Source organism: Rutilus rutilus (assembly GCF_951802725.1).
Source record: "Rutilus rutilus genome assembly, chromosome: 6".
Classification (NCBI taxonomy): domain Eukaryota; kingdom Metazoa; phylum Chordata; class Actinopteri; order Cypriniformes; family Leuciscidae; genus Rutilus; species Rutilus rutilus.
Genome location: NC_140214.1, coordinates 38,729,041 through 38,752,524, shown reverse-complemented (window position 1 = coordinate 38,752,524; position 23,484 = coordinate 38,729,041). Strand labels below are relative to the sequence as shown.

General features: G+C 42.9%; 1 protein-coding gene across 1 annotated transcript; it reads left to right on the top strand.

The window, feature by feature from the left end:
- Positions 1 to 1,677: 1,677 nt before the first annotated feature.
- Positions 1,678 to 13,462, top strand: rpe65a (retinoid isomerohydrolase RPE65 a). Its single transcript, XM_084410593.1, has 14 exons — positions 1,678 to 1,921; positions 2,136 to 2,218; positions 4,491 to 4,641; positions 4,735 to 4,842; positions 6,447 to 6,588; positions 6,684 to 6,831; positions 6,934 to 7,015; positions 8,349 to 8,481; positions 8,603 to 8,742; positions 8,945 to 9,074; positions 12,177 to 12,291; positions 12,476 to 12,570; positions 12,658 to 12,769; positions 12,854 to 13,462. Exons 1-14 carry the CDS (start codon positions 1,851 to 1,853, stop codon positions 12,997 to 12,999), a joined length of 1,656 nt encoding a protein of 551 aa, XP_084266719.1. The 5' UTR covers positions 1,678 to 1,850; the 3' UTR covers positions 13,000 to 13,462.
- Positions 13,463 to 23,484: the final 10,022 nt, after the last annotated feature.

Here is a 23,484-nt window from a genome sequence, read left to right as displayed (position 1 = left end):
GATGAAGGATTGTTGCAATTAAAATCATTTGATTTGAAGCTTGGATTTCAGTCGAGGGGATTTGTGAAGTTTGGCCCAGTTCCCAAACACCAGAAGGTTGGCCATTTTCATTCTGACAATGCTTGGTACAACTTACACGTGTGAGGTCAAGCTTTTCGTATATGAATGTAATAAAAAGAAATATGTTAAAAATAAAAAAGAGTCCCTCTGTTTTAAGTCAACACCTGCATCAGAGCTTGCGAATCACTCTAACTTCTTTATTGCTCTTTCAAGATCAAATAAGTGTAATTTTAGTAATTAAAAAGAGAAAACTGGTTACTGGATGTGAATGCCTTTGCTTTGTAGAAGTGAGATCTAAGTAAATCATGGTTTTCTACGTACAAGTGTATTAGCTCTCTCTCTCTCTCTCTCTCTCTCTCTCTCTCTCTCTCTCTCTCTCACGCACACACACACACACACACACACACACACATACATATATACACTGTATATATTAGAGTTTTTAAACTCTACATCATTGGTTTGCTTCAAAAATATGACATTACTGTTACTCAAACATGACATCATCTTTTATAGGTATGGGTAGAGGGACATCATTTCATAATTTTATCAATTTGTAATGTTATGTTGTAATGTTTTATATAATCTAAATGTACTAGTGCAGAATAAGACATTTTATTTAAATTAACTACTCTCCTTTGCAAAAACGTGCTTGTTTAATTTGGCCTGTGATGCGAAAGAAAACATTCTTCAAAGTTAATGCAAATCTGTTCAGGAATGTGATAAACGCTGAAAGCCCTTTGTTTGTGTGCTGCAAAAAGCCTTGGTGCTTGGTGCAAAAGTTGGGAAATAAAATAAGCAGCACTAGCTTTTATGACAGATGCATGAGGCAAGGAAAAGAAAATCAAGATCTAAAAGAAAAATATATTCTTGGAGGAAGCAATGTTTAATGTTTAAAGCAAAGTTAATGGGGACTTTACATCATTACTTTTATTGCAATCAACTGTCAAATCACACCACATTAAGACTGACAGTTCGCACACTTGTGCTACAGGTTAACTATGAGATATCATGTTTAAAACATCAGCTTTTGTTGCTAGACTAATTTATTTCGAGTCTTGTTTTCCCAGCGGACTGGGCAAACAATGTGTTGGTTGTTCTGCCATAATATGGATTACACTCTCTCTCCTAAAGAATGGCTGTTTAAGGACAAAAACACGCGTTAGGGTTTTGTTTGAGGGATATTTATTAGGGTTATTTTGTAGGGCTATCTAAACATTTGCATTTGAATTTTCTTGTCACTGACAGATTTAATACACTTTCATTAGTGCAAAAGTAGAAAGAGAATATACTGACTTTTTTTTCATGCAATCCATATTTATTGTGCCCTTTCAAAAAAACAACAAAAAAGTTTGCTTATTTCCTTTTTTTACTGGAAGACCTAAAACCCAGTGAGGAAATATTCCATACCTCAGATACACTTGTTATAAAACACCTTTATGTAGAATGTCCTTTTTATGTTTTATAATGGGCTAATGTTTTATTATTAGCCGAATAAAGTCTTTGTTGGAGGGCTTTGTCAGCTGACTTTAGCTTATTTATGTTTCTGACGTTTTACAATCACGTTTTGTCTACCTGATTGCATTACAGCTTTTAGCTGCGTCAAAACCTCAAATCAGGGGAAGCAAATCCTATTTGAAGAATGGCTTTTGTAGCTTGCATCTCAGGATCTTTGTACAATGGGATTGTTGTTTAGCAAATACCTGCCATTGGCTGTGACGGGGGTCAAAGATAGTCTGTGCAAAAACTGTGTCAGAGGATAAAGTATAAAAGCCCATAAACTCAGGGCTATGCTGACAAACCAACAAGAACAAGCTGTGTCTCAGACATTTACTGTCCCAGCAGCAATCATGGTTAGCCGGTAAGTGACTTTTTTTCTTCTTTTTTTTTGGTTTTGATAGTTTAACATACCTGAGATATCTGGATGAACAGTATGTTTTGGATTTATACTATGTTTATGTCATTGAAAAATATGTTTGTAGTTATTTTTTGTAAATGGTTTGCATTGATTCTCTTAAATTTGCCCTCGTTTGTATTTAATAATTTTAATATAAATATATAAATATTACTTTCAGTTTTGAACACCCTGCTGGAGGCTATAAGAAAATCTTTGAGACCGTGGAGGAGATGAATGAACCTCTTCCAGCAACAGTCACTGGTATTTCCTTCATTCTTCAATCTTCACAAATTTTTCGACATATTTATTGATTGTTAAATATTTGAATTTTTTGAGGGACTATATTCCACTACTTGAATTCCTCCTATAAAAAAACTTAAGGAGAAAAAGATTTGTTTGTTTGACCTAACAAAGACCCTCGCTGCGTTTGTAATCACATACTTCCCTATATAGATCTTATGCGCCGGAAAAAACAAGCGCAATATATCTTTCGAATTTGTGTTTGAACTACTGTTTTTGAGGAAGCTCTGTATATTCCTACGGCATCGGTATTGAAGAGTAATTAGCTGGTGAAGTGGATTTACTTACTGTAGAGTTAACAAAAGTTGTCATGAGCATTATAATGTTTGAAGCGGACTATAACCTTCCTTCGGATGAGACGTTCAACCAAGGTCCTGACTCTCTGTGGTCATTAAAAATCCCAGGATGTCCTTCGGAAAAAGAGTAGGGGTTTAACCCCGGCATCATCTGTCCATCATGGCCTCCTAATCATCCACATATACACTGATTGGTTTCATCACTCTGTCTTCTCTCCAACAGTATGCTGGTGTGTGGTGGGCGTACTGGCGCAATATGGCTGCCGTCTAAAGCATATGTAAAGCACTTTGAGTACCCAGAAAAACGCTATATAAATGTAACAAATTATTATTCACAACAAATGCCAGTAGAATATTTTAAAACGAGCGGTGGATAAATCCATAAGATCTTACCTTCATGCTGTGAAAATACAAACCGGAAGACTGAAGATGGGCGGGGCTACAGAAGGTCTATAGTATGTGAAAAATAATATGCCAAAAGAGTAGTATGTGTGAATACACAGGCTGTGTCCGAAATCGCATACTCTCTTGAGTAGGTACTTATTTTAAATAAATAATTTCTTTGTGACCGCTAAAAAAAGTATGTTCTATATAGTATGAATGTGTAGACTGGGTAAACCCAGCCGGATCTGCCGGCGATTTGATTTCGCCCTGCAGCTCAGGCTGGAAACCAGTACATTCTTCTATCCTGCTTCCGTTACAAATCTGTGGGGACCAATCACAAACTGGCTTATCCACCTGGCGCGCTATTGGCGGGTTTAATCCAATCCAATTCCTTTTAACCTCTCAACAATGTTCAATGGCTTCTTTAGTTTAGCAAACAAATCGCTCGAGTGGGTGTAAATACCACTCACTTTCATGTTTTATTTTTGCACAACCTGCAAAAATCGCTCGATGCCATTGCTGCTTCTGCAAACCGCTGATCAATGCTCCAAACCAACACGTTTGTTGACACGTTTCCTGCCTGGAGTTTTCGCTGCAAAGCACGTCACCCGGATCGTTGGTCTGATTGGTTGAAGGACTATCCAATTGCGTACAGAGTCATTTGAACTATGCCCGTTGATCACGCCTCTTGTGCAGTAGAAAATACAGAGCAGACTCCCCAGACTAATGTTCGATCTTAAAAGATGGAGCTTGGTCTGGTGATAGCCAGACTGATGAATGTGTGTAGTATGAATGTAATCCAGATGTACTACATTCGCCATGTTGTCATTATCATGTGACCTACGCTTCATTGATAGTAAAGTGTTCATCACTTCAGAATCTCACCGGAAGTAGTAGGTAATCCGGGTTGCCTACTCTTTTATGAGTAGCCTACTGTGAATTCAGACATTCTTCTTTTGTCACATACTGTTTTTCGCCTACTATATAGTAGGGAAGTATGCGATTTCGGATGTAGCCATAGTATTCGAAAAAGTCCCGGGATGACCCACTACTTCTGGTGAGATTCTGAAGTGTGCATTCGATGGACACTTTAAAATCCTATGAAGGGATTTATGAAATGAAACGACGCAACTGACGCTGGTTGGTCATGTGACAGTAACAACATGGCAGATCTAGTACGTCCAAATTCCATTCGTATTACACACACTCATACTATATAGAACATACTTTTTTAACGGTTGTGAAGTAAATTCATATTCAAATGTAATACCTACTCAGTATGCAATTTCGGACACAGCGACTGTCCGGTTTGAAATATTGCTTTGTTTTATTGTTTTTCCCCCCAATGAACAGTGATTTGTAATTGTGCACCTGTAGAATATTTCTACATTGTTCATGAAAAATTGTTTTGCATTATGAGTCAGGAAACAACTTGAGTTGCATTTGAACTCGAGTTGTTCACATGAGCAGCATACTATGTGCTAACCACCATTTTCGTATAGTTCTGAGAAGAAAAAAACAAGAACGCTTGTGAATAATTTGCATTTTTTTAGGTCGCATCCCCTCGTTTATAAAAGGGAGTCTGCTCCGTCTGGGTCCCGGTTTGTTTGAGGTTGGATCTGAGCCCTTCTACCATCTTTTTGATGGCCAGGCCCTCATGCACAAGTTTGATTTCAGCAATGGACAGGTCACATATTTCCGCAAGTATGTCAAATAATCTTTTTGTTATCTTAAACTTGTCTCCGGTTAAAGGAAAATAATACAAAACATATTGACCATGGCGTTTTGTTTTCCCAGGTTTGTCAAAACGGATGCTTACGTGCGTGCTATGACAGAGAAACGTGTGGTCATTACTGAGTTCGGCACCTGCGCCTATCCAGATCCCTGCAAGAATATCTTCTCCAGGTCTGACTGGACTTAAGGCTCATTCACACCAAGGACGATAACTATAAAGATAACTATTTAGTTAAAAAAAAAAATCTAATTATAAAAGAATAGCAGAGTCCACAGCACAACTATAACAATAACGACAGAGAAGCGATATCATTGGAATCACTTTCAAAACGTTTTTTTTTCCCAGCTGATGCAACGATACAAACACTGACAGCCAATCAGAATCCATCCTGCTTCTTCTTCTTCTTCTTCTTTTTCGTTTTTATTGGCAGCTCGCTTCTCAGATAGAGCATTACCACCATCTACTGTGGGCAATGAATCAGAGACTTGTATTTTCCCTCATCCCATACTATTCAGAACCTGGCCTTTCGATGTTGCTGCGTGTTCAGCTCCTCAATCTACAGCCCAGGATCTTCCAGACTAGGGACGAGGGATAATAATAATAATAATAATAATAATAATAATACTAAAAATTATTACCAATCCCAAAACTAATATTAAACTTCATATTCTATGAATTAACTTAGTCCTTTTTAGAAATATTACTAATAAATTATCACTTCCTACTGGATTTAAGAGTTCTTTTAATGTTAACTGCTGTACACCATTTTTCTGAAGTTCTTCAATTATTTTCCTTCTATCCTCAGTATATTTATTGCACTGAATGAGAACATGTTCTACTGTTTCTCTGACTCCACACTAATCACACAACCCTGTTGGATGTTTTCCTATTATATTTAATGTTGCATTAAGTCCCGTATGCCCCAACCTTAGTCTTGAAAGAACACAATCTACCTTTCTACTCCCTCTTGAATTCCTTCTTTTGTTTACCGATGATTGTATAGAGTAAAGATGCCTACCTATTTGTTCATTATCCCAGCAATATTGCCATTTCTCTGTTATCTTCTTTCTAATTATTGACTTAAGTTCGGATTTACTATACAAAATCTGCATATCTATACCATCTTTTGCTGCTGCCTGTTTTGCTAATTGATCTGCTTTCTCATTTCCCACCACTCCTGTATGCGCTGGAACCCACAAGAACTGAACTAATTTTTTTTCCTGATGTATCATGTATAATAACTGAAGGATCTCCAAGACTATGTCCTGTCTAGTTTCAGACTGTTGAGCATCCAAACATAGTAATGCTGAACTCGAATCTGTACATATTAGTGTTTTATTTAATCCCATTTCATATACTGTATTCATTGCTGTCATAATCGCTAATAACTCTCCAGTAATTACTGATACCTGATTTGAAATTCTCTTTTTTCCTGATACCTTTAATCTTGGGATGATGTATGCTATTCCCACCTGGCCATTTGGATCCTTAGATGCATCTGTATACACTTGTATGTACTGATCATAAATCCATCCTGCTTGAACGAGCTCAAGCATTTAAAGAGAGAGACAACAAACCTGCAGCTTGCGCTTAAAATAAACAGAACGATATCGTCTTTTGGTGTGGGCACAATAGTTATGGTTATAGTTATCGTTCTTGGTGTGAACAGGCCTTTAGACAAACGTTTGTAGTTCACAAAACTGAAAGCTTTGGCATGTTTATGGGTGTGGTGCATCAGCACTTTTTTTTAAACATTTTGTCTTTTTTTTGACAGGTTCTTCTCGTATTTCAAAGGTGTTGAGGTGACAGACAACTGCCTGGTGAACGTCTACCCTATCGGAGAGGATTTTTATGCTGTCACAGAGACTAATTATATCACCAAAGTAAATGTGGACACCTTGGAAACCTTGAAAAAGGTAATGCAAAGATTTATTGTATATTGATTTGAATGTTTTGTAGTACTGAATAGCTTTCCAGCATCTTAAGACATATAACTTAATCATTCCAAAAGGTTGACATGTGTGATTACGTCAACATAAATGGCGTAACAGCCCATCCCCACATTGAGAAAGATGGTACAGTGTACAACATTGGAAACTGCATGGGGAAGGGAGCCTCACTGGCCTACAATATTGTCCGAATCCCACCTAAACAAAAAGGTAAGCGGTCTTACAATCATTGAGAATCATTTAAAGAAGTTGGTTTAACAATGACTAATGCTCACTAAACTCATTTGGTTAAATGCCAACAAAATCTTTCAGACAAATCTGACCCCATTGAAAAATCCAAGGTGGTTGTGCAGTTCCCAAGTGCTGAAAGGTTCAAGCCATCCTACGTGCACAGGTAATAGTCAATCGATTAATCATCAAATTGATGATGCCTCCAAAAACACATGAGAAAATAAATAAAAATATTTAGAATCAATGTTTCATTTAACTCTAATTTATTACAGTTAATAACAATGATGGAATTAAATATAGCTACAGTACTTTGGCCAAAGAAACTTTATTGTGTAGATCAGTAAAGGATCATGTATAGTCAGCTCATCGTAAATTAAACCTGACAGAGCAATCAAGACCCCGATGTAGAGCAAAACACCGCTAATGTGAATTTTATTCTGCTTTATCTTCATTTGAAACTATTTCCATTGTTGGAGAAACTATGTTGGCGATATATGGCCGGTTTCACAGACTAGTTTTGAGCCTAGTCTCAGTTTAAAATGCATGTTTGAGCTGTTTTAACTGAAAGCATATCTTAAAATATGTCAGTGCTATTGTTTTGTGTCATGATGCACACCAGAATTAGTTTTTTCTAAGTCATGTTTAAAAAAAGCTACTTAAATGTCCTAATTTAACTAAGGCACAATCCTGGCAATCTAAACCCTGTATGTGAAACCAGGCCATAGCGTCTAAAATGTAAGTTCCTCAATATTAACTCCATGTTTATGGAAGGTCTGGATATCAGCATGGCTTGTGCTATATGCTCAAAAATGCAGTACAGGGGTCAATGGTATGATGCTCATGTGTTTGTCCCATTAATTTATTCAAAAGCTCATTCAAAATAAAAACAATAAAAAATATATATATATCAGAGTGCTGCAACTATCCTGATATCATAATGGAAAAAGACTCATTAAATGAATGAAAGTCTTGAAAAGAAATCCTACTTAAACAGAGTTTGGCAAGATCTTTCATTATTATTTCTTAGAATTTTTTGTTATTTCTTTAAAACTTCACTGCTTATTTAATATCTGAAAAACATTTGTCAATCAAATCGAAGACTTGTGGTGCAACCAACATGCAAAAAAACTAACAACAACAAAACCTGTGTCAAGGTCAGTAAGTCTCATCAGATAATTTGACAATTTTGTAACAAGTCAAGGTTAGTTCGGGTTGAAAATGTCATGTGGTTCAACTGCCCAAAAATGCAACGAATATATAGGCCTATATAGTATTTTTTAAAAATCATTTGAAAAAATTATTAGATGTGTAAAGGTGTTTTTATGTTTTTACGTGTGATTGTACCACATGACATTTGAGTCATTCAATTTAAAGTTTTGTCGCAAATGGTATAAAAAGCCGCTTTTCCACCATCGGGCCGAACGGCTCGAAGAACGGTAAGGAATAGTTCCATATAATCAATAACACCCGTTTCCCATTTGTCTTTCCCTTACTAGTTTTGGGATGAGCGAGAACCACTTTGTCTTTGTTGAAACACCAGTCAAAATCAACCTATTGAAATTCCTGAGCGCATGGAGTATTCGAGGATCCAACTATATGGACTGCTTTGAATCTGATGAGGAGAAAGGCGTATGTTCTTGTTTATTTATCACTGAAGGATAATATACGAGTGATGTTGCTAATGCCAGTACGACATAACTTTAGGAGGCTTTAAGTCTTTTCCTTAGATCTGTTGTGTCCATTCATACAGACGTGGATACACATTGCAAGGAAGAATCCAGGGGAATACATTGACTATAAATTCAGAACCTCTGCAATGGGTCTTTTCCATCACATCAACTGCTACGAGGACTCAGGGTTCATTGTTTTTGACCTGTGTGCCTGGAAAGGGTAAGTAAAACAGAATTATTTACTTGCATGAAAGTTTGAGTTTTAAAGCCATTCACCACCACTGTAATTTATGATTACTTTTTAGTAGGAACATTTATAGGATGTATGCGCATTTATTTTTATTCATCGTCACTATTGTGTATAGTCATGTATAATAAACAACTGGTTTCAGGTAAGATAAGGTATTATTTTTCCTCTTTAGCTTTGAATTTGTCTACAACTATCTGTGGCTGGCAAACCTCCGTGCCAACTGGGACGAAGTTAAAAAAAATGCCATGATTGCCCCTCAGCCAGAAGTGAGGCGCTACGTCATTCCTCTGGATCCCTACAAGGTAAATAAAAAACACTTTACAATAAGGTGCCATTTGCTACCATTAGTTAACAAGAACTCATTATTAAAACACTTTCAAAGCATTTATTAATCTTAGTTAATAATAATTGCAACATTTACTAATACACTATTAAAATAAATGTTTCTGTTAAAGTGCCCCTATTATGCTATTAGAAAGGTTCCTAATTTGGTTTTGGAGTCTCCTACAATAGGTCTACATGCATCCAAGATCAATAAACACTTTAAGTTTCTCATAATATACAGTAAATTGCAGCATCAGCTCTTTTCTCAAAGTGTCAAAGTGTTAAATTGTTTGCTCAAGGATCCGGTCTGCGCTGATTGGTCAAATGGCCCAGTCTGTTGTGATTGGTCTACTCTGCTCTGATTGGTCAGATGGTCCAGTCTGTTGTGATTGTTCTACTCTGCTCTGATTGGTCAGATGGCTCAGTGCTCAGTCTGTTGTGATTGGTCTACTCTGCCCTAATTGGTCAGATGACTCAGTCTGTTGTGATTGGTCTACTTTGATTTGATTGGTCAGATGTCCAGTCTGTTGTGATTGGTCTGCTCTGCTCTGATTGGTCAGATGACCCAGTCTGTTGTAATAGGGGTTATGCGGAGCGCCCAGCGTTCGAACCGGAAAACAGATCGAAGCATTTCCGCTTTTCACTTCCGTACACATCTGCAGTGATCGCTGAGGTAACTGTTAATTTTCGCTTATTATAATAAAATTCTTATTTCTGATCAAACTTCAGTGTATTTGTTTTAATTAAAATGTCATGAATGTTGAAATATCAGAAAAGGGAACATCCGAACAGCGGTTTTTGTAGTGTGCTGATCTGCTCTGTGTCGGGGAAAATTAAGCGAGTCATAGTTAACGTTACTCCTGCCGTTTGGCTGCGCTTCATTGAATTTCTTCACTTTGACATTCAGAGCACTGGTCAGAAATCACATAGCGTCAACACCCGCTGCGGGCCTTCGCGATGCTTTGTTTTAATTAAACAGTCGGATTCCCTTGGTCCCCGGAGAGCCCGCCTCGGCCTCGACTCGCCTCGACCACACCGAGACCTCAGACGGGAACGGGAAGGGGCGCCGCGGGTCAATAATACATAATTGAAGGTTTGACCCGCATAAACACACAGGACATCGTAGTAATTATACTGTTGGTACTATAACCCCATCGCTAAAATGCAGTCTTCATTTGATTGTTTTAATCGTCTGTGAGCAAAAATAAAAGGCTAAACTACTGATAGCATACAAGTCTAAACTAACTAACTGTTGACTGATAGTTACCTAAAGCTATATCAGGTGCCATTAGCAAAAGCTACATATGCTAACTTACAAAGCCTACCTTCAAAATTATGAATAAATGAGGAGGCGTAAAACTTAAATCCCTTGTCTAGCAGAGTACTCGGGGCTCTGGACGTCCGTTTGACAATACGGTATCCATCGAAAATTGAAATTAGGGGCAGCTCCTGTAAACACCGGCTATAGAAGGTTGCTATTACTACGCTGTGTTTACCTCAGTAGCTGATGGCCTGAAGTAGTTAAACCCGTTTTGTAGAACCCGAAAGAATGTTGCGCATAACCCCTATTGGTCTACTCTGCTCTGATTGGTCAGATGGCCCAGTCTGTTGTGATTGGTCTACTCTGTCCTGATTGGTCAGATGACTCAGTCTGTTGTGATTGGTCTACTTTGATCTGATTGATAAGATGGCCCAGTCTGTTGTGATTGGTCTACTCTGCCCTGATTGGTTAGATGGCTCAGTCTATTGTGATTGGTCTACTCTGCCCTAATTGGTCAGATGGCCCAGTCTGTTGTGATTGGTCTACTCTGCTTTGTTTGGTCAGATAGCCCAGTCTGTTGTGATTGGTCTACTCGGTCCTGATTGGTCAGATGACTCAGTCTGTTGTGATTGGTCTACTCTGTCCTGATTGGTCAGATGACTCAGTCTGTTGTGATTGGTCTACTTTGATCTGATTGATAAGATGGCCCAGTCTGTTGTGATTGGTCTACTCTGCCCTGATTGGTTAGATGGCTCAGTCTATTGTGATTGGTCTACTCTGCCCTAATTGGTCAGATGGCCCAGTCTGTTGTGATTGGTCTACTCTGCTCTGATTGGTCAGATGGCCCAGTCTGTTGTGATTGGTCTACTCTGTCCTGATTGGTCAGATGACTCAGTCTGTTGTGATTGGTCTACTTTGATCTGATTGATAAGATGGCCCAGTCTGTTGTGATTGGTCTACTCTGCCCTGATTGGTTAGATGGCTCAGTCTATTGTGATTGGTCTACTCTGCCCTAATTGGTCAGATGGCCCAGTCTGTTGTGATTGGTCTACTCTGCTTTGTTTGGTCAGATAGCCCAGTCTGTTGTGATTGGTCTACTCTGTCCTGATTGGTCAGATGACTCAGTCTGTTGTGATTGGTCTACTTTGATCTGATTGGTCAGATGGCCCAGTCTGTTGTGATAGGTCTACTCTGCTTTGTTTGGTCAGATGGCCTAGTCTGTTGTCAGTGGTCAACCGCTTATACCACGTGTCGGAAACCAAACATCCATTACCATATCTGAATATTAGCTCCAGTGGCTTCCTCAGAACTTGATACACATACAAGCATTAACAATGGTGTTGTTGTTTGCGGGTAACCAATGAAGACCATAGGCTGTCATTATGCAAATTTGTTACAAACCTAGGTAGATTCAAGCAGGAAGTGAGACTGGAATTACAGGCAAATCGTTTCAGGCAGTTCAGAATATCTTCTTTCTTTTGGGAGACAAAAAGTCCTTTTATGTAGGCCTGGGTTTCCCAAACTGGGGGTTGATAACATTTTTTATTATTTGATGTTTGAAATTTTGCAACCTTTTATATTCAGAAACAGCTATATTATATTACATTACATGAAAGGTAATATTTTAAAAAGCATAGTAGGGGTACTTTAATATAATTTATTGGACCTGAGCAATGAACAGTTGTATTTTTATTAACTAACATTAATAGGACCTTATTGTAAAGTGTTACCAAGCCACATAGGATTACTATTTTTGTGAGAAAAATACAAAATACTGATTCTTCAGGATTGATGACCCTATAACACTGATTTCTTATAGGAGGAGCAGGGCAAAAATCTTATCTCTCTGCCGTACACCACAGCCACAGCCACAATGCGTGTTGATGGGACCATTTGGCTTGAGCCTGAGGTGCTTTTCTCTGGTCCACGACAAGGTACGACAAACTTAATTTATAGTTGTTATGGCAACTTTTGCTTCCTTTTTGTTTTAGGTACAACTTCATTTCTCAAATAAATTTTTTTTTTTTTTTTTTTTTTTGAAAGCTTATTAACATGCTGGACATAAAACACTGAGGTAAAGTTTTATGACATGTTTTATCATGTGTTTGAATCTCAAAGCTTTCGAGTTTCCCCAGATCAATTACAAAATGAACAACGCAAAGAATTACACCTATGCCTATGGACTAGGCCTCAACCACTTTGTCCCTGACAGGGTATGAATAATCACACATCATCCGTTCAGTGTTATATAACAAATGTTGAAGAATGTGCTTTTTTAGGATGTCTTTTATGATTCATAGATTTGCAAGCTGAATGTGAGGACTAAGGAGACCTGGGTGTGGCAGGAGCCAGACTCGTACCCTTCAGAGCCACTCTTTGTGCAAAATCCCGATGCGGTGGATGAGGATGATGGTGGGTGAGACATGACATATTGCCAAATATTATGTCTTGTAAAGTATGTATTTTGTAATGCTTTGATGCTTTGATGCTTACCAGGTATCCTAATGACAATTGTGGTGGCGCCTGGAGCCCAGAGACCAACATATTGCCTGATCTTGAATGCCAAGGACCTGTCCGAGGTTGCAAGGGCAGAAGTTGAAATCATCTCTCCAGTCACTTTCCATGGAATGTATAAGCCATAGAGTGGCTGGTCCCACTGAACACAGTGCTGATACAGTTACTGTAAACACCATGATATTGTAAACAATAAAACTATGATATTGCATATTTCTGATTTGACTGAAATCTGTTCTTTTTTCAATGCAAAAAAAACTTCTTTTTTTTTTGTTTACTATAATATCAAGAGATATTTTACACAAAATATCTCATCCACTGCATCTGGGTTTTTTTCTTTCTCCATTTCTGATGGGGTTTGGGTTCCTTGCCACTGTCCTCTCTGGCTTGCTTTTTTGGGGAGCCTTAATTTTCAGCAAAATTAGCCCACTAATTAACTGCATTAACACAACTGGGTGAGAACAATAACTGAACTGAGCCTATTGTCTTCTGTTTTATAGCTGAATCTTTTTTTGGGGGGAAAAAAACGGATAAAGTTTGCAACATCGACTCTTATTTGCAAAATAAAAGTGACACTATTGTCTTCAGTAGAGCCTGCCTGAATGGTTGTAGCCAAGTGTAAGCAGAGATGTGTCCAATAAACATACCTCTGTTCAGCCATGAACTGGTCGAAAGCTGATGACGTAACATGCAGGTAGGCCCGCCCTTACGTGATACTGATTGGTTGATTGAAAAGCTTAAATCTGATTGGCTAAAGAGTATGACTCATCTGTGTAGGAGGAGAGTGCTGCTAGGAAAGTCTCAAAAACACACACACATTTTAAACATTTAAAGGTTTTTGTGCACAGTTGTATATCTACGAATTGTGTTTTGCATTTGTGAAATGTATTTTATGAATATACAATTTTATTCTGCGCATGTGAAATGCTTTTTGTGAATATATATATTTTTTCACGCACATGATTTTTTTTTTTGTGTGTACGTGAATTAGGGTTCATACATTTGAAATTGTCTACGCATGTGTGAATCATGTTTTTTTTGCGTGAATTATAATTTAGATTATTCTGCCTCCATAGTCAGGAGACTGAACTGTCATTGAACTGAACTGAACTGAGCTGAATAATGAAACTAAATACATTATATATGTATATACTGTGTATGTATGTATAATACATACTATGTATGTATAAAGTCGCTGTTTGGATTTAAATAGGCACATGCTTAAAGGGATAGTTCGGGCAAAAATGATTTTTAACCCATGATTTACTCACCCTCAAGCCGTTCGAGATGTATATGTCAATCTTTTTTCAGACGAACACATTTTCAGTTATTTTAGAAAATGTCTTAGATCTTTCAGTGGTTATAGTGTGAAGCTATGGGGTCCACTCCTCCAAGTCCCAAAATGTGCATGCATCCTTCACAAAAGTAATCCATCCGGCTCCAGGGGGATAAACGAAGGCCTTCTGAGGGTAATCCGTGCGGTTTTGTCATAAAAATAAAAATATTTAAAACTTTATACACGAAAATAACTGGCTTCCGGTAGTGGTCGGCGCGCGTTCACGGAGATGGATGCTGGCGTATGTGGCGAAAATGTGTTCGTCTGAAAAAAGATTGACATATACATCTCGAACGGCTTGAGGGTGAGTAAATCATGGGTTAAATATCATTTTTGCCCGAACTATCCCTTTAATATGATTGGATCATTAGATCATTATTGCAGTGATTATTATGTTTCTAGCATGTTATATTTTTGGCAACATTTCTTCTAAACCGAAACCTAAACCTTTTAATTTCTTGAAACAACCATGTAGGAAGACACATCATGGCCATAATTGCAGGATGACAATGTTAAGATTCATCAGGCTCAAATTGTAAAATAAATGTTGTGATATTATTTCCATCAAGAGGTGCATCAATGTTTGGTCAAGATCTTGAATTGACAATGCAAGAGTCCAGCACTCTGTAAAGTCTCTTCCAGCACATCCCAAAGACTTTCAATGAATTTAAGCTCTGGACTCAGAGGTGTCAGTTCTCTTACGAGAGATACTCTCGTACTGCGTAGAATACGCTAGGGGAAAATCCTTTTCCATGAGAATACTGAAGCCAAAAAAATTATCCTTTAATTTTGTATTAATGTAAAACGCGTTGCGGCAGCATACAGACATAGGCGAGGCAGCTCGCGCGCCTATTGGCTGGTCTGCTGGCAACTGCTTAAGCCTATCGAGCGAGACCTAGAGTGACGTCAGACCCAATGAGGGCGCTTTGCGCCCTCTGCGTCACGTCCCGCCGAGACGGGCGTGGCTTAGGTCTATAAATACCGCTCGCAGGCATTATTTCTCTGATTTTTCATCCTTCAGCGAAGCAACTCACATCGCTGGATCCGAGAAGAAGCCGCGCTGTTGAAGAAGCACCTCAGCGGGACGAGTCGACGAAGCTGCTGGCCGCGCCGCCTTCATCGCCTTCCTGCTGCGCTATCCAGCGCCCATATCCTTTATTGCACTGTGTGTGTGTGTTCGCCGGCGCGACTCACACTGTCTAAAAGAGCTGCGTCTTTTTCAAGATGCCTGCTTGTGGCTCGTGCAAAGCCACACTCAGCGACGGGGACCGCCATGTCATCTGCGCTTCCTGCCTGGGTCAAGAACATGCAGCTCTCGCGCTCGCTGATGGCGGCTGCCATCACTGCGAGCTGTTGCCATTAGCGACTCTGAGGACTCGCTTGGCACTGTTCAACGAGACTGCGCCCACACCTGCTGTTGTGCCGCGCCGTAAAAAGCGCCGCGCTCAGCGAATCCCGGAGCCCTCTCTCAGCCGTCAAAGCTCGCCGGTGCGCCCGCCTGCTTCTCCGGTTTCATCAGCTTCACTTCCGGACGGACAGCGGCCGCGGTCTGCCGCCGCTTCTGTCGATGACGCTGATGAGATCGACGCGCTGCTACGAGAGGGGAATTCCTGCTCTCTCATAGCATCAGGCAGTGAGGATTGGGCGAGCTCGGAGGATCCCGCTCCCCCTGCCCGTGCTTCTACGGGAAAGAGAGCGAGCATTGAGGCGGAGCTCATGCGCGTGCTCACTCAGGCCACGGCGAGCCTCGGCCTCGAGTGGATTACGCCTGAGCAGCCTGCTCACAACCGGCTGGACGGCTACTTCCTGCCTGGGGAGCGCGTTTCACCTGCATCCAAGCCAGCGCCCTTTCTTCCTGAGCTTCATGAAGAAGTCGCTAAGTCTTGGGGCTCCCCTTTTTCGGCCAGGACACGATCCTCTGTCTCTTTAGCATTCTCCGCTGTCGATGACACAAAGAACAGAGGCTACCACTCCCTACCGCCGGTCGAAGAGGCTATTGCAGCGCACTTATGCCCGCCCTCTGCTGGACGGCGTGCTAAGATGGCGCTGCCCTCAAAAGCCTGCCGCACGACGTCAGCCCTGCTCCGCCGCGCTTTCTCCGCCGCCGGGCAGGCCGCGTCAGCGTTGCACACCATGGCCACGCTCCAGATATACCAGGCCGATCTCCTCCGCCAGCTGGACGAGAGAGGACCTGACGCAATCTGCGTGCCGGACTTGAGGAGTGCTACAGACTTCGCTCTTCGCGCCACCAAGTCAGCAGCACAGGCCATTGGACGGAGCATGGCCTCGCTCACCGTGTCTGAGAGACATCTGTGGCTTACGCTCTCTGACATGACTGAGTCAGAACGCACCGCGTTCCTCGACGCGCCGCTTTTCCCTGCCGGCCTCTTCGGAACCTCGGTCAAAGATTTCGCCGATAGGTTCGCTGAGGTGCAGAAAGCGACCCAGGCCATGAAGCACTTCCTCCCGAAGCGCTCCGGTTCTGCAGCAGGCCGTGCGAAACCGTCTGCTCAGAGCTCACAGCCTAAGCCTCCGCCCGCCGCCTCCTCTTCTCAACGCCGCCAAACCCAGAGCTCGAGACCGCGCTCTCGCTCATCCGGCCGCCGCCCCACCCCGCGTGGCCCGCGGCAGAAGATTGCGTTGAAGCCAGAGGCCCCGAAATCGTCCTAGCACGCCTAGGAAAGCGACGGTGTCCAAGTCCCGCTGCGGCCGGACTTCCACCAAAGCTTGCCGCTCGTCCAGTTCCAGGAAATGTGACTGGTCCAGCGTATTTAGCAGCCAACAAGCCGGTTCCATTACCCGCTTGCCTGCACACAAAAGCCGTTTTTACGGCTACCCAGATAAATCCCTTAAAGAGTGTATTTTCTGGTGTCCCGGCCACGGCCGACGGTGTTTCATGTGTAGAAAAAATGCCCACTACTCAGTGCCCATTCCTACACACAAGCACAGCCCTTCACACAGGGCCCGCGCACATAAAATCGACTCAGATCGATTGCGCTTCAAATGTAGCAAAAGTGCCCACTACCCAGTGCCCACAAACGCTACTTCCCACATGTCTCACGGTCCCTGTAAATACAGGACCAGTATGCATATGCTCTGCTCACGCGAGCAATGCTGTAAAGGTGGTGTATGTGCCCACTGCTCTGCGCCCACGCCCACACACAGACATGAAACTAGCCCAGCCCTCCTCCTCTCAGCTAAACACTGCGGAGGAGTCGAGCGCGGGCATTCTGCCCGCTGTTATCAGCGTGCCCCCTGCCTCAGATGTCATGAGCGCGACGCTTATGTCACAGCACATAAAAGCCGCTGTATCGCGAGCCGATCAGAGCGTGCTTCGCATCCAGCCCCTAGCTACTCGCGCACCTGCGTGGGAAAAGCTTCCCGGGGTTTCGAGATGGGTGCTGAACATCATAAAAGAAGGCTATTCGCTGCAGTTTCGCCGACGCCCTCGCCGCTTCATGGCGCGCGTCGAGACCACGGTAGAATCGAAAGTAGCTCATCTACTTCGAGCTGAGATTTTGAAACTGTTGAGCAAAGGGGCTATAGAACCCCTATCTCAAGCTCAAAGCGAAGGGGGGCTTTACAGCAGATACTTCCTGGTGCCCAAAAAAGACGGGGGTCTCAGACCCATACTAGATCTGCGGCAGCTGAACAGAGCGCTTATGAAGCGCCAGTTCAGGATGCTCACAACCAGAAAAATCCTCGCGCACGTCCGCCAAGGGGACTGGTTTGTGTCAATAGATCTAAAGGACGCGTATTTTCAAATACAGATAGCGTCACGTCACAGGCGATTTTTGAGATTCGCCTTCGAGGGCCAGGCATATCAGTACACAGTCCTGCCTTTCGGCTTGTCCCTGGCACCCCGTACATTTACGAAGTGCATGGACGCAGCGCTCGCACCCCTCAGATTACGGGGCATACGAGTGCTGAACTATCTGGACGACTGGCTGATTCTAGCCCAATCTCACTCAGAGCTCGTAGAGCACAGGACCATTTTACTCGATCACCTCGAGAATCTCGGTCTCGCAGTGAACTGGGAAAAGAGCTCGCTTTTCCCCAGACAGATTATATCTTTTCTGGGAATAGAGCTGAACTCGCTGCTAATGACAGCACGCCTGTCATCTCAGCGTACACTGGACATTCGGCGTGCAGCCGGCTCGTTCCGCTGCGGCGCGATAGTCCCTCTCAAAGCCTTTCAAAGGATGCTCGGTCTGATGGCCTCAGCATCTTCAGTTCTCCAGTTGGGCCTTCTGCGCATGCGCCCACTGCAGTTCTGGCTCAGAAAGAGAGTACCACGCACAGCGTGGGCCTCCGGTCGGCTTCGCGTCAAGGTCAATCAAGCATGCATTGCAGCTTTGAAACCTTGGGAGGCAAAAGACTGGTACCAATCAGGTGTAAGCCTGGGGACTTCCTCGAGAGTGATGGTGGTGTCCACGGACGCATCCACCTCGGGATGGGGAGCGCTGCTCGAGGGCAGACCGCTTTTTGGCCAATGGTCAAAGCAGGAGAAGCTCTTACATATCAACTGCCTCGAAATGTTGGCAGTGAGCAAAGCGCTCACGCGCTTTTGTCCCCTCATAAAGGGACACCACGTGCTAATACGTTCAGACAACGTCTCAGTGGTGTCCTACATAAATCGCCAGGGCGGCCTCAGGTCCCTGACTCTGTACAGGCTAACCAGGCGCCTCCTGATATGGGCCCGCAGCAACCTGCTCTCGCTGAGAGCAGCGCACGTGCCAGGGCTCCTAAATATAGGACCAGACAGACTGTCCAGGAACCAGGTTCCGACAGGAGAATGGTCTTTGCACCCACAGACAGTCCAGCTGCTGTGGAAGAAATTCGGCAGAGCGGAAGTAGACCTGTTCGCGTCTCAAGAAAACGCTCACTGTCCAGAATTTTTCTCGAAGAGCAAGGACGCGCTGACCCACGAGTGGCCTCGCCGTCCTTTCTACGCTTTTCCCCCCGTCTCCCTCCTGACTCAGGTGGTAGAACGGGTCAGGGAAGAAGGATGCTCAGTGCTGCTTGTAGCCCCACTTTGGATGAGCCAACCTTGGTTCCCAATTGTGATGCAGTTAGCGAGCACCGCCCCGTGGCCAGTGCCTCTGAGGAGGGATCTCCTCTCTCAAGCCAACGGCTTGATTTGGCATCCTCACCCAGAGCTGTGGTCCCTCCATGTGTGGGCCATCAACGGGTACCCGCCGACCTCCCACAGGGAGTGTTAAACACTATCACACAGGCCAGAGCTCCGTCTACGCGACGTCTCTATGCCTCAAAATGGTCAGTGTTCTCTAGCTGGTGCACAGCTCGTGGTGTGTCACCCCTGCATTGCGGTGTGACGGAGGTTCTCTCCTTCCTACAGGAGCTGTTGGATAAGGGCAGGTCCCCTTCCACGCTCAAAGTCTATGTAGCGGCCATAGCAGTGTTCTCTTCGACCACGCTCGGCCAGTCTATTGGAAGGAACGATTTAGTCATTCGCTTCCTTCGAGGAGCTAAGAGACTGAATCCTCCCAGACCTCCCACAGTCCCTATATGGGACCTTTCTACGGTACTGGAAGCCATGAGAGGTCATCCATTTGAGCCCTTGCAGGAGATTGATCTTAAACACCTGTCTTTCAAGACGGCGTTTCTTCTGGCTCTCGCTTCAGTGAAGCGCATAGGGGACTTACACGCGCTCTCAGTAAGCGCGACGTGCATGGAATTTGGGCCGAATGACTCTAGAGTTATACTCAAACCTAAGCACGGTTATGTTCCTAAATCCCTCAATACACCGTTCAGAGCACAGGTCATTTCCCTGTCTGCCCTGCCGGTCACTGAAGGAAATATGGACGAAAGCTCCCTTTGCCCAGTCAGGGCGTTAAGAGCTTATGTGTCTCGCTCGTCTGTTTTCAGACAGACGGAGCAGCTCTTTGTTTCGTTCAGCGGGCGTTCTAAGGGACTAGCCGCTTCGAAACAGACCCTATCCAGATGGGTAGTGGACGCAATAGCGCTAGCTTACACAACCAAGGGCATGCAGTGCCCGCTGGGTGTCAAAGCGCACTCCACGAGAAGCATGGCTTCATCGTGGGCATGGTCAAGTGGGATTTCCTTGCAAGATATTTGTATGGCGGCAGGCTGGGCCTCTCCGTCTACATTTATAAGGTTTTACAACCTAGAGGTTCCCGCACTACAGGCCAGACTACTGTCGATCTAGTATGGCCAAAATCTCATAACTGGCGCTGTCAGTTATGCAGCTATTGAGTATTGCAATCCTTGCTCTATGCTGCTATAAGGAAGATAGTAGCTAACCCCCCTCTCTTCCAGGATTCCCTGTGAGTCCCCTGGGTGATTATGTACTGTATGAACTCCGGGCTGTCGCCCTTGAGTCTATGGTATCAGATCCCAGCACGCACGGCGTTTTACAGTAGGTTCCCCTAGCGTATTCTACGCAGTACGAGAGTATCTCTCGTAAGAGAACGTACTCGGTTACTAACGTAACCTCGGTTCTCTCTAGAGAGAGTAACGAGTACTGCGTATCCTGCCGTGCCTGCACGCGCTCTGGTTGCTTCGACTATGAAAAACCAGAGAAATAATGCCTGCGAGCGGTATTTATAGACCTAAGCCACGCCCGTCTCGGCGGGACGTGACGCAGAGGGCGCGCAGCGCCCTCATTGGGTCTGACGTCACTCTAGGTCTCGCTCGATAGGCTTAAGCAGTTGCCAGCAGACCAGCCAATAGGCGCGCGAGCTGCCTCGCCTATGTCTGTATGCTGCCGCAACGCGTTTTACATTAATACAAAATTAAAGGATAATTTTTTTGGCTTCAGTATTCTCGTGGAAAAGGATTTTCCCCTAGCGTATTCTACGCAGTACTCGTTCCTCTCTCTAGAGAGAACCGAGGTTACGTTAGTAACCGAGTATGTTCATGTGTGTAAACGATTCTTAATCTACTATCTACAGGATGAAATTAGATTCAATTATTAACACTTATGCTATATAGCTGCTTAACTAGCAAATAAAAAATCACTTGGAGCTGTAAATCTGCAATAGGTAATGTGCAGACTTTTTAAAGATTTTAAGAAGGAGAGTAAAAAAGACCTTATTTGTGAGACTTTTTATTTATCAAGTGATGACTATGATTCATTTCTAAACAAAAGCAAAGGGGTATTCAGTAAAGTATATAGTTCTATTTTATATAGTTACTTTTTACAGTGATACTTGTGGACTATAGAGAAATACTATTGCCTACATGGGTTCTTTTTAAATGAGCTACAACCCCCCCCCCCCCCCCCCCCCCAAAAAAAACCCTGTAATTTAATTTGTGCATAAAAGTGAAAAACTACATAAAAATGTTCAGCAGAGAAGTGAAATTAATGTTTATTGATAAAATACAATACAATAAATAAAAAAAGCAGCATTCAAAATAAATGTTTCTACTCTGCTGTTTTATAAACCAATGTAATTGGTTGTAATGTGTCACCCCACCCCATCGTCCAGACTGCACTCTGGTTACTCGCCATCTTTAGCTCCAGCTTGTTTTGCGGGGCATATATTCTCACCTGTGCTGTTGTCTTCATTCACCCGTTAGCTTGATCAGAAACACACTTTTAAATCCCTCTACAGAGGTGTTTTTTTTTAAGGTGATTTATCTTCTAGACCTAGATATTGTCGACACTGTCTGAAATAATTTCAAATTCTTTGAGCAAAATGCATATATAATTCAAAATGAAAATGAGGATGCAGTATTTCTTATTACTCTGGTTTTCATAAGTTATACATTTTCCAAGCTTGTAATGTGATCAAATTTGCAACAGCTAGTCACATTATATTTATATTATGACATGTAAACAGACATTTAGTGCCATAACACACTTTTCTTTCAGTTAGTATTTTTAAAAATCAGTTAATTCAGTAGGAAACCATCCATCTCTCTTCTATACCTGCTTTGTCCTCTGTAGGGAATCAAGTGTACACACGTACCACGGACGAAGTCAGAAGACGCTAGACAGTATTTCACTTGCATCTATAAAATGGTGCCTGAATACAGCATCACCAGATTCTATTGTCTGAAGAAGCCGTGTATGGCAACACGACGCAGCATCTCGTTCCCACCTCAGGGAATCGGGTTACATTAGTAACCCTGAGACGTTCGCTATCGAGGGAACACTGCGTCATTGCGTTGATGCTTTAGAAACATTAAAACCCACACCGCCATACTGACATGGTAGCCCCTGAGATCTGGGAGGAAGTGTCTCAATTCCAACAACACAACCCTCATTTCCAGGCACTTGATTTGCCACATGAAATGAGGGCCTTTACAGCATCCCATCAGAGATGTCCGTCGTTACTGTTTTGCGACGGCAACACGCCCCGAGAGAGGGAGTCATGGTGAGAAACCGGGGATTACTCCAAATAGAAAGGGCACAAAGCCCTCTGCGCATAACCCTTATTATAAGCATAGGACTTCATAAGGGGTGAAAACACTTTTTCCTGAGCCACCACTGGATGGACCTCATGTGTAGCAATCCCAATGGTATTATTTTGGTGGCTGCAGCCATCAGACACAACAGTTTCTGGCACTGATGGATGGAAATCTCCTGACCTAGCCTCAAGCTTCCCACCATGGCGAGAATGGAATTGGTAGTTGATGTAGTCACAGTAGTCCTCTCGATTGGTGACAAAACACTTTTCTTGTGGTTTAGTCTTAGATCCAAGCTCCTTAGATGAGCAAGGATGACATCTTGATGTCAAACCTGCAACTCCTCCAACATAACCAATATTAACCAGTCGTCTATATAATTTAGAACACGATTGCCCTGGAGTCGCAACAGAGCCAGAGCTGAATCCACACACTTGCTGAAAGTGCGAGGAGAAAAGGCTAGGCTGAAGGGAAGAATACTGGTAAGCTTTTCCCCCGAAAGCGAACCTCAGGGACTTCCTGTGCACAGGCAATATCTCTATGTGGAAGTATTCGTCCTTAAAGCTACACTGTGTAGGATTTTCTCCCATCTAGCGGTGAAATTGTTTATGACTACCAACTGAATATTACCTTCTAGCCCCTCCCATTCCGAGGGCGTTTTAACTCCTACGGTGGCCGTATTATTTCAAATCTGCCGGTAGTCGCGAGTAATCTCCCCCTCGCATTCATCACGGTGCCACTGAGTGTCAAAACGCGAAAGGCGAAGCTTGAATTTCCAGGTATGTCCCTCTTTGGCTAATGTATTTTCAAGATGGAGGCGCAACATGGCTGCTGCCATTCGAGCGACTCGCTTGTATGTATTCTAAATGGCAGATTCTACACT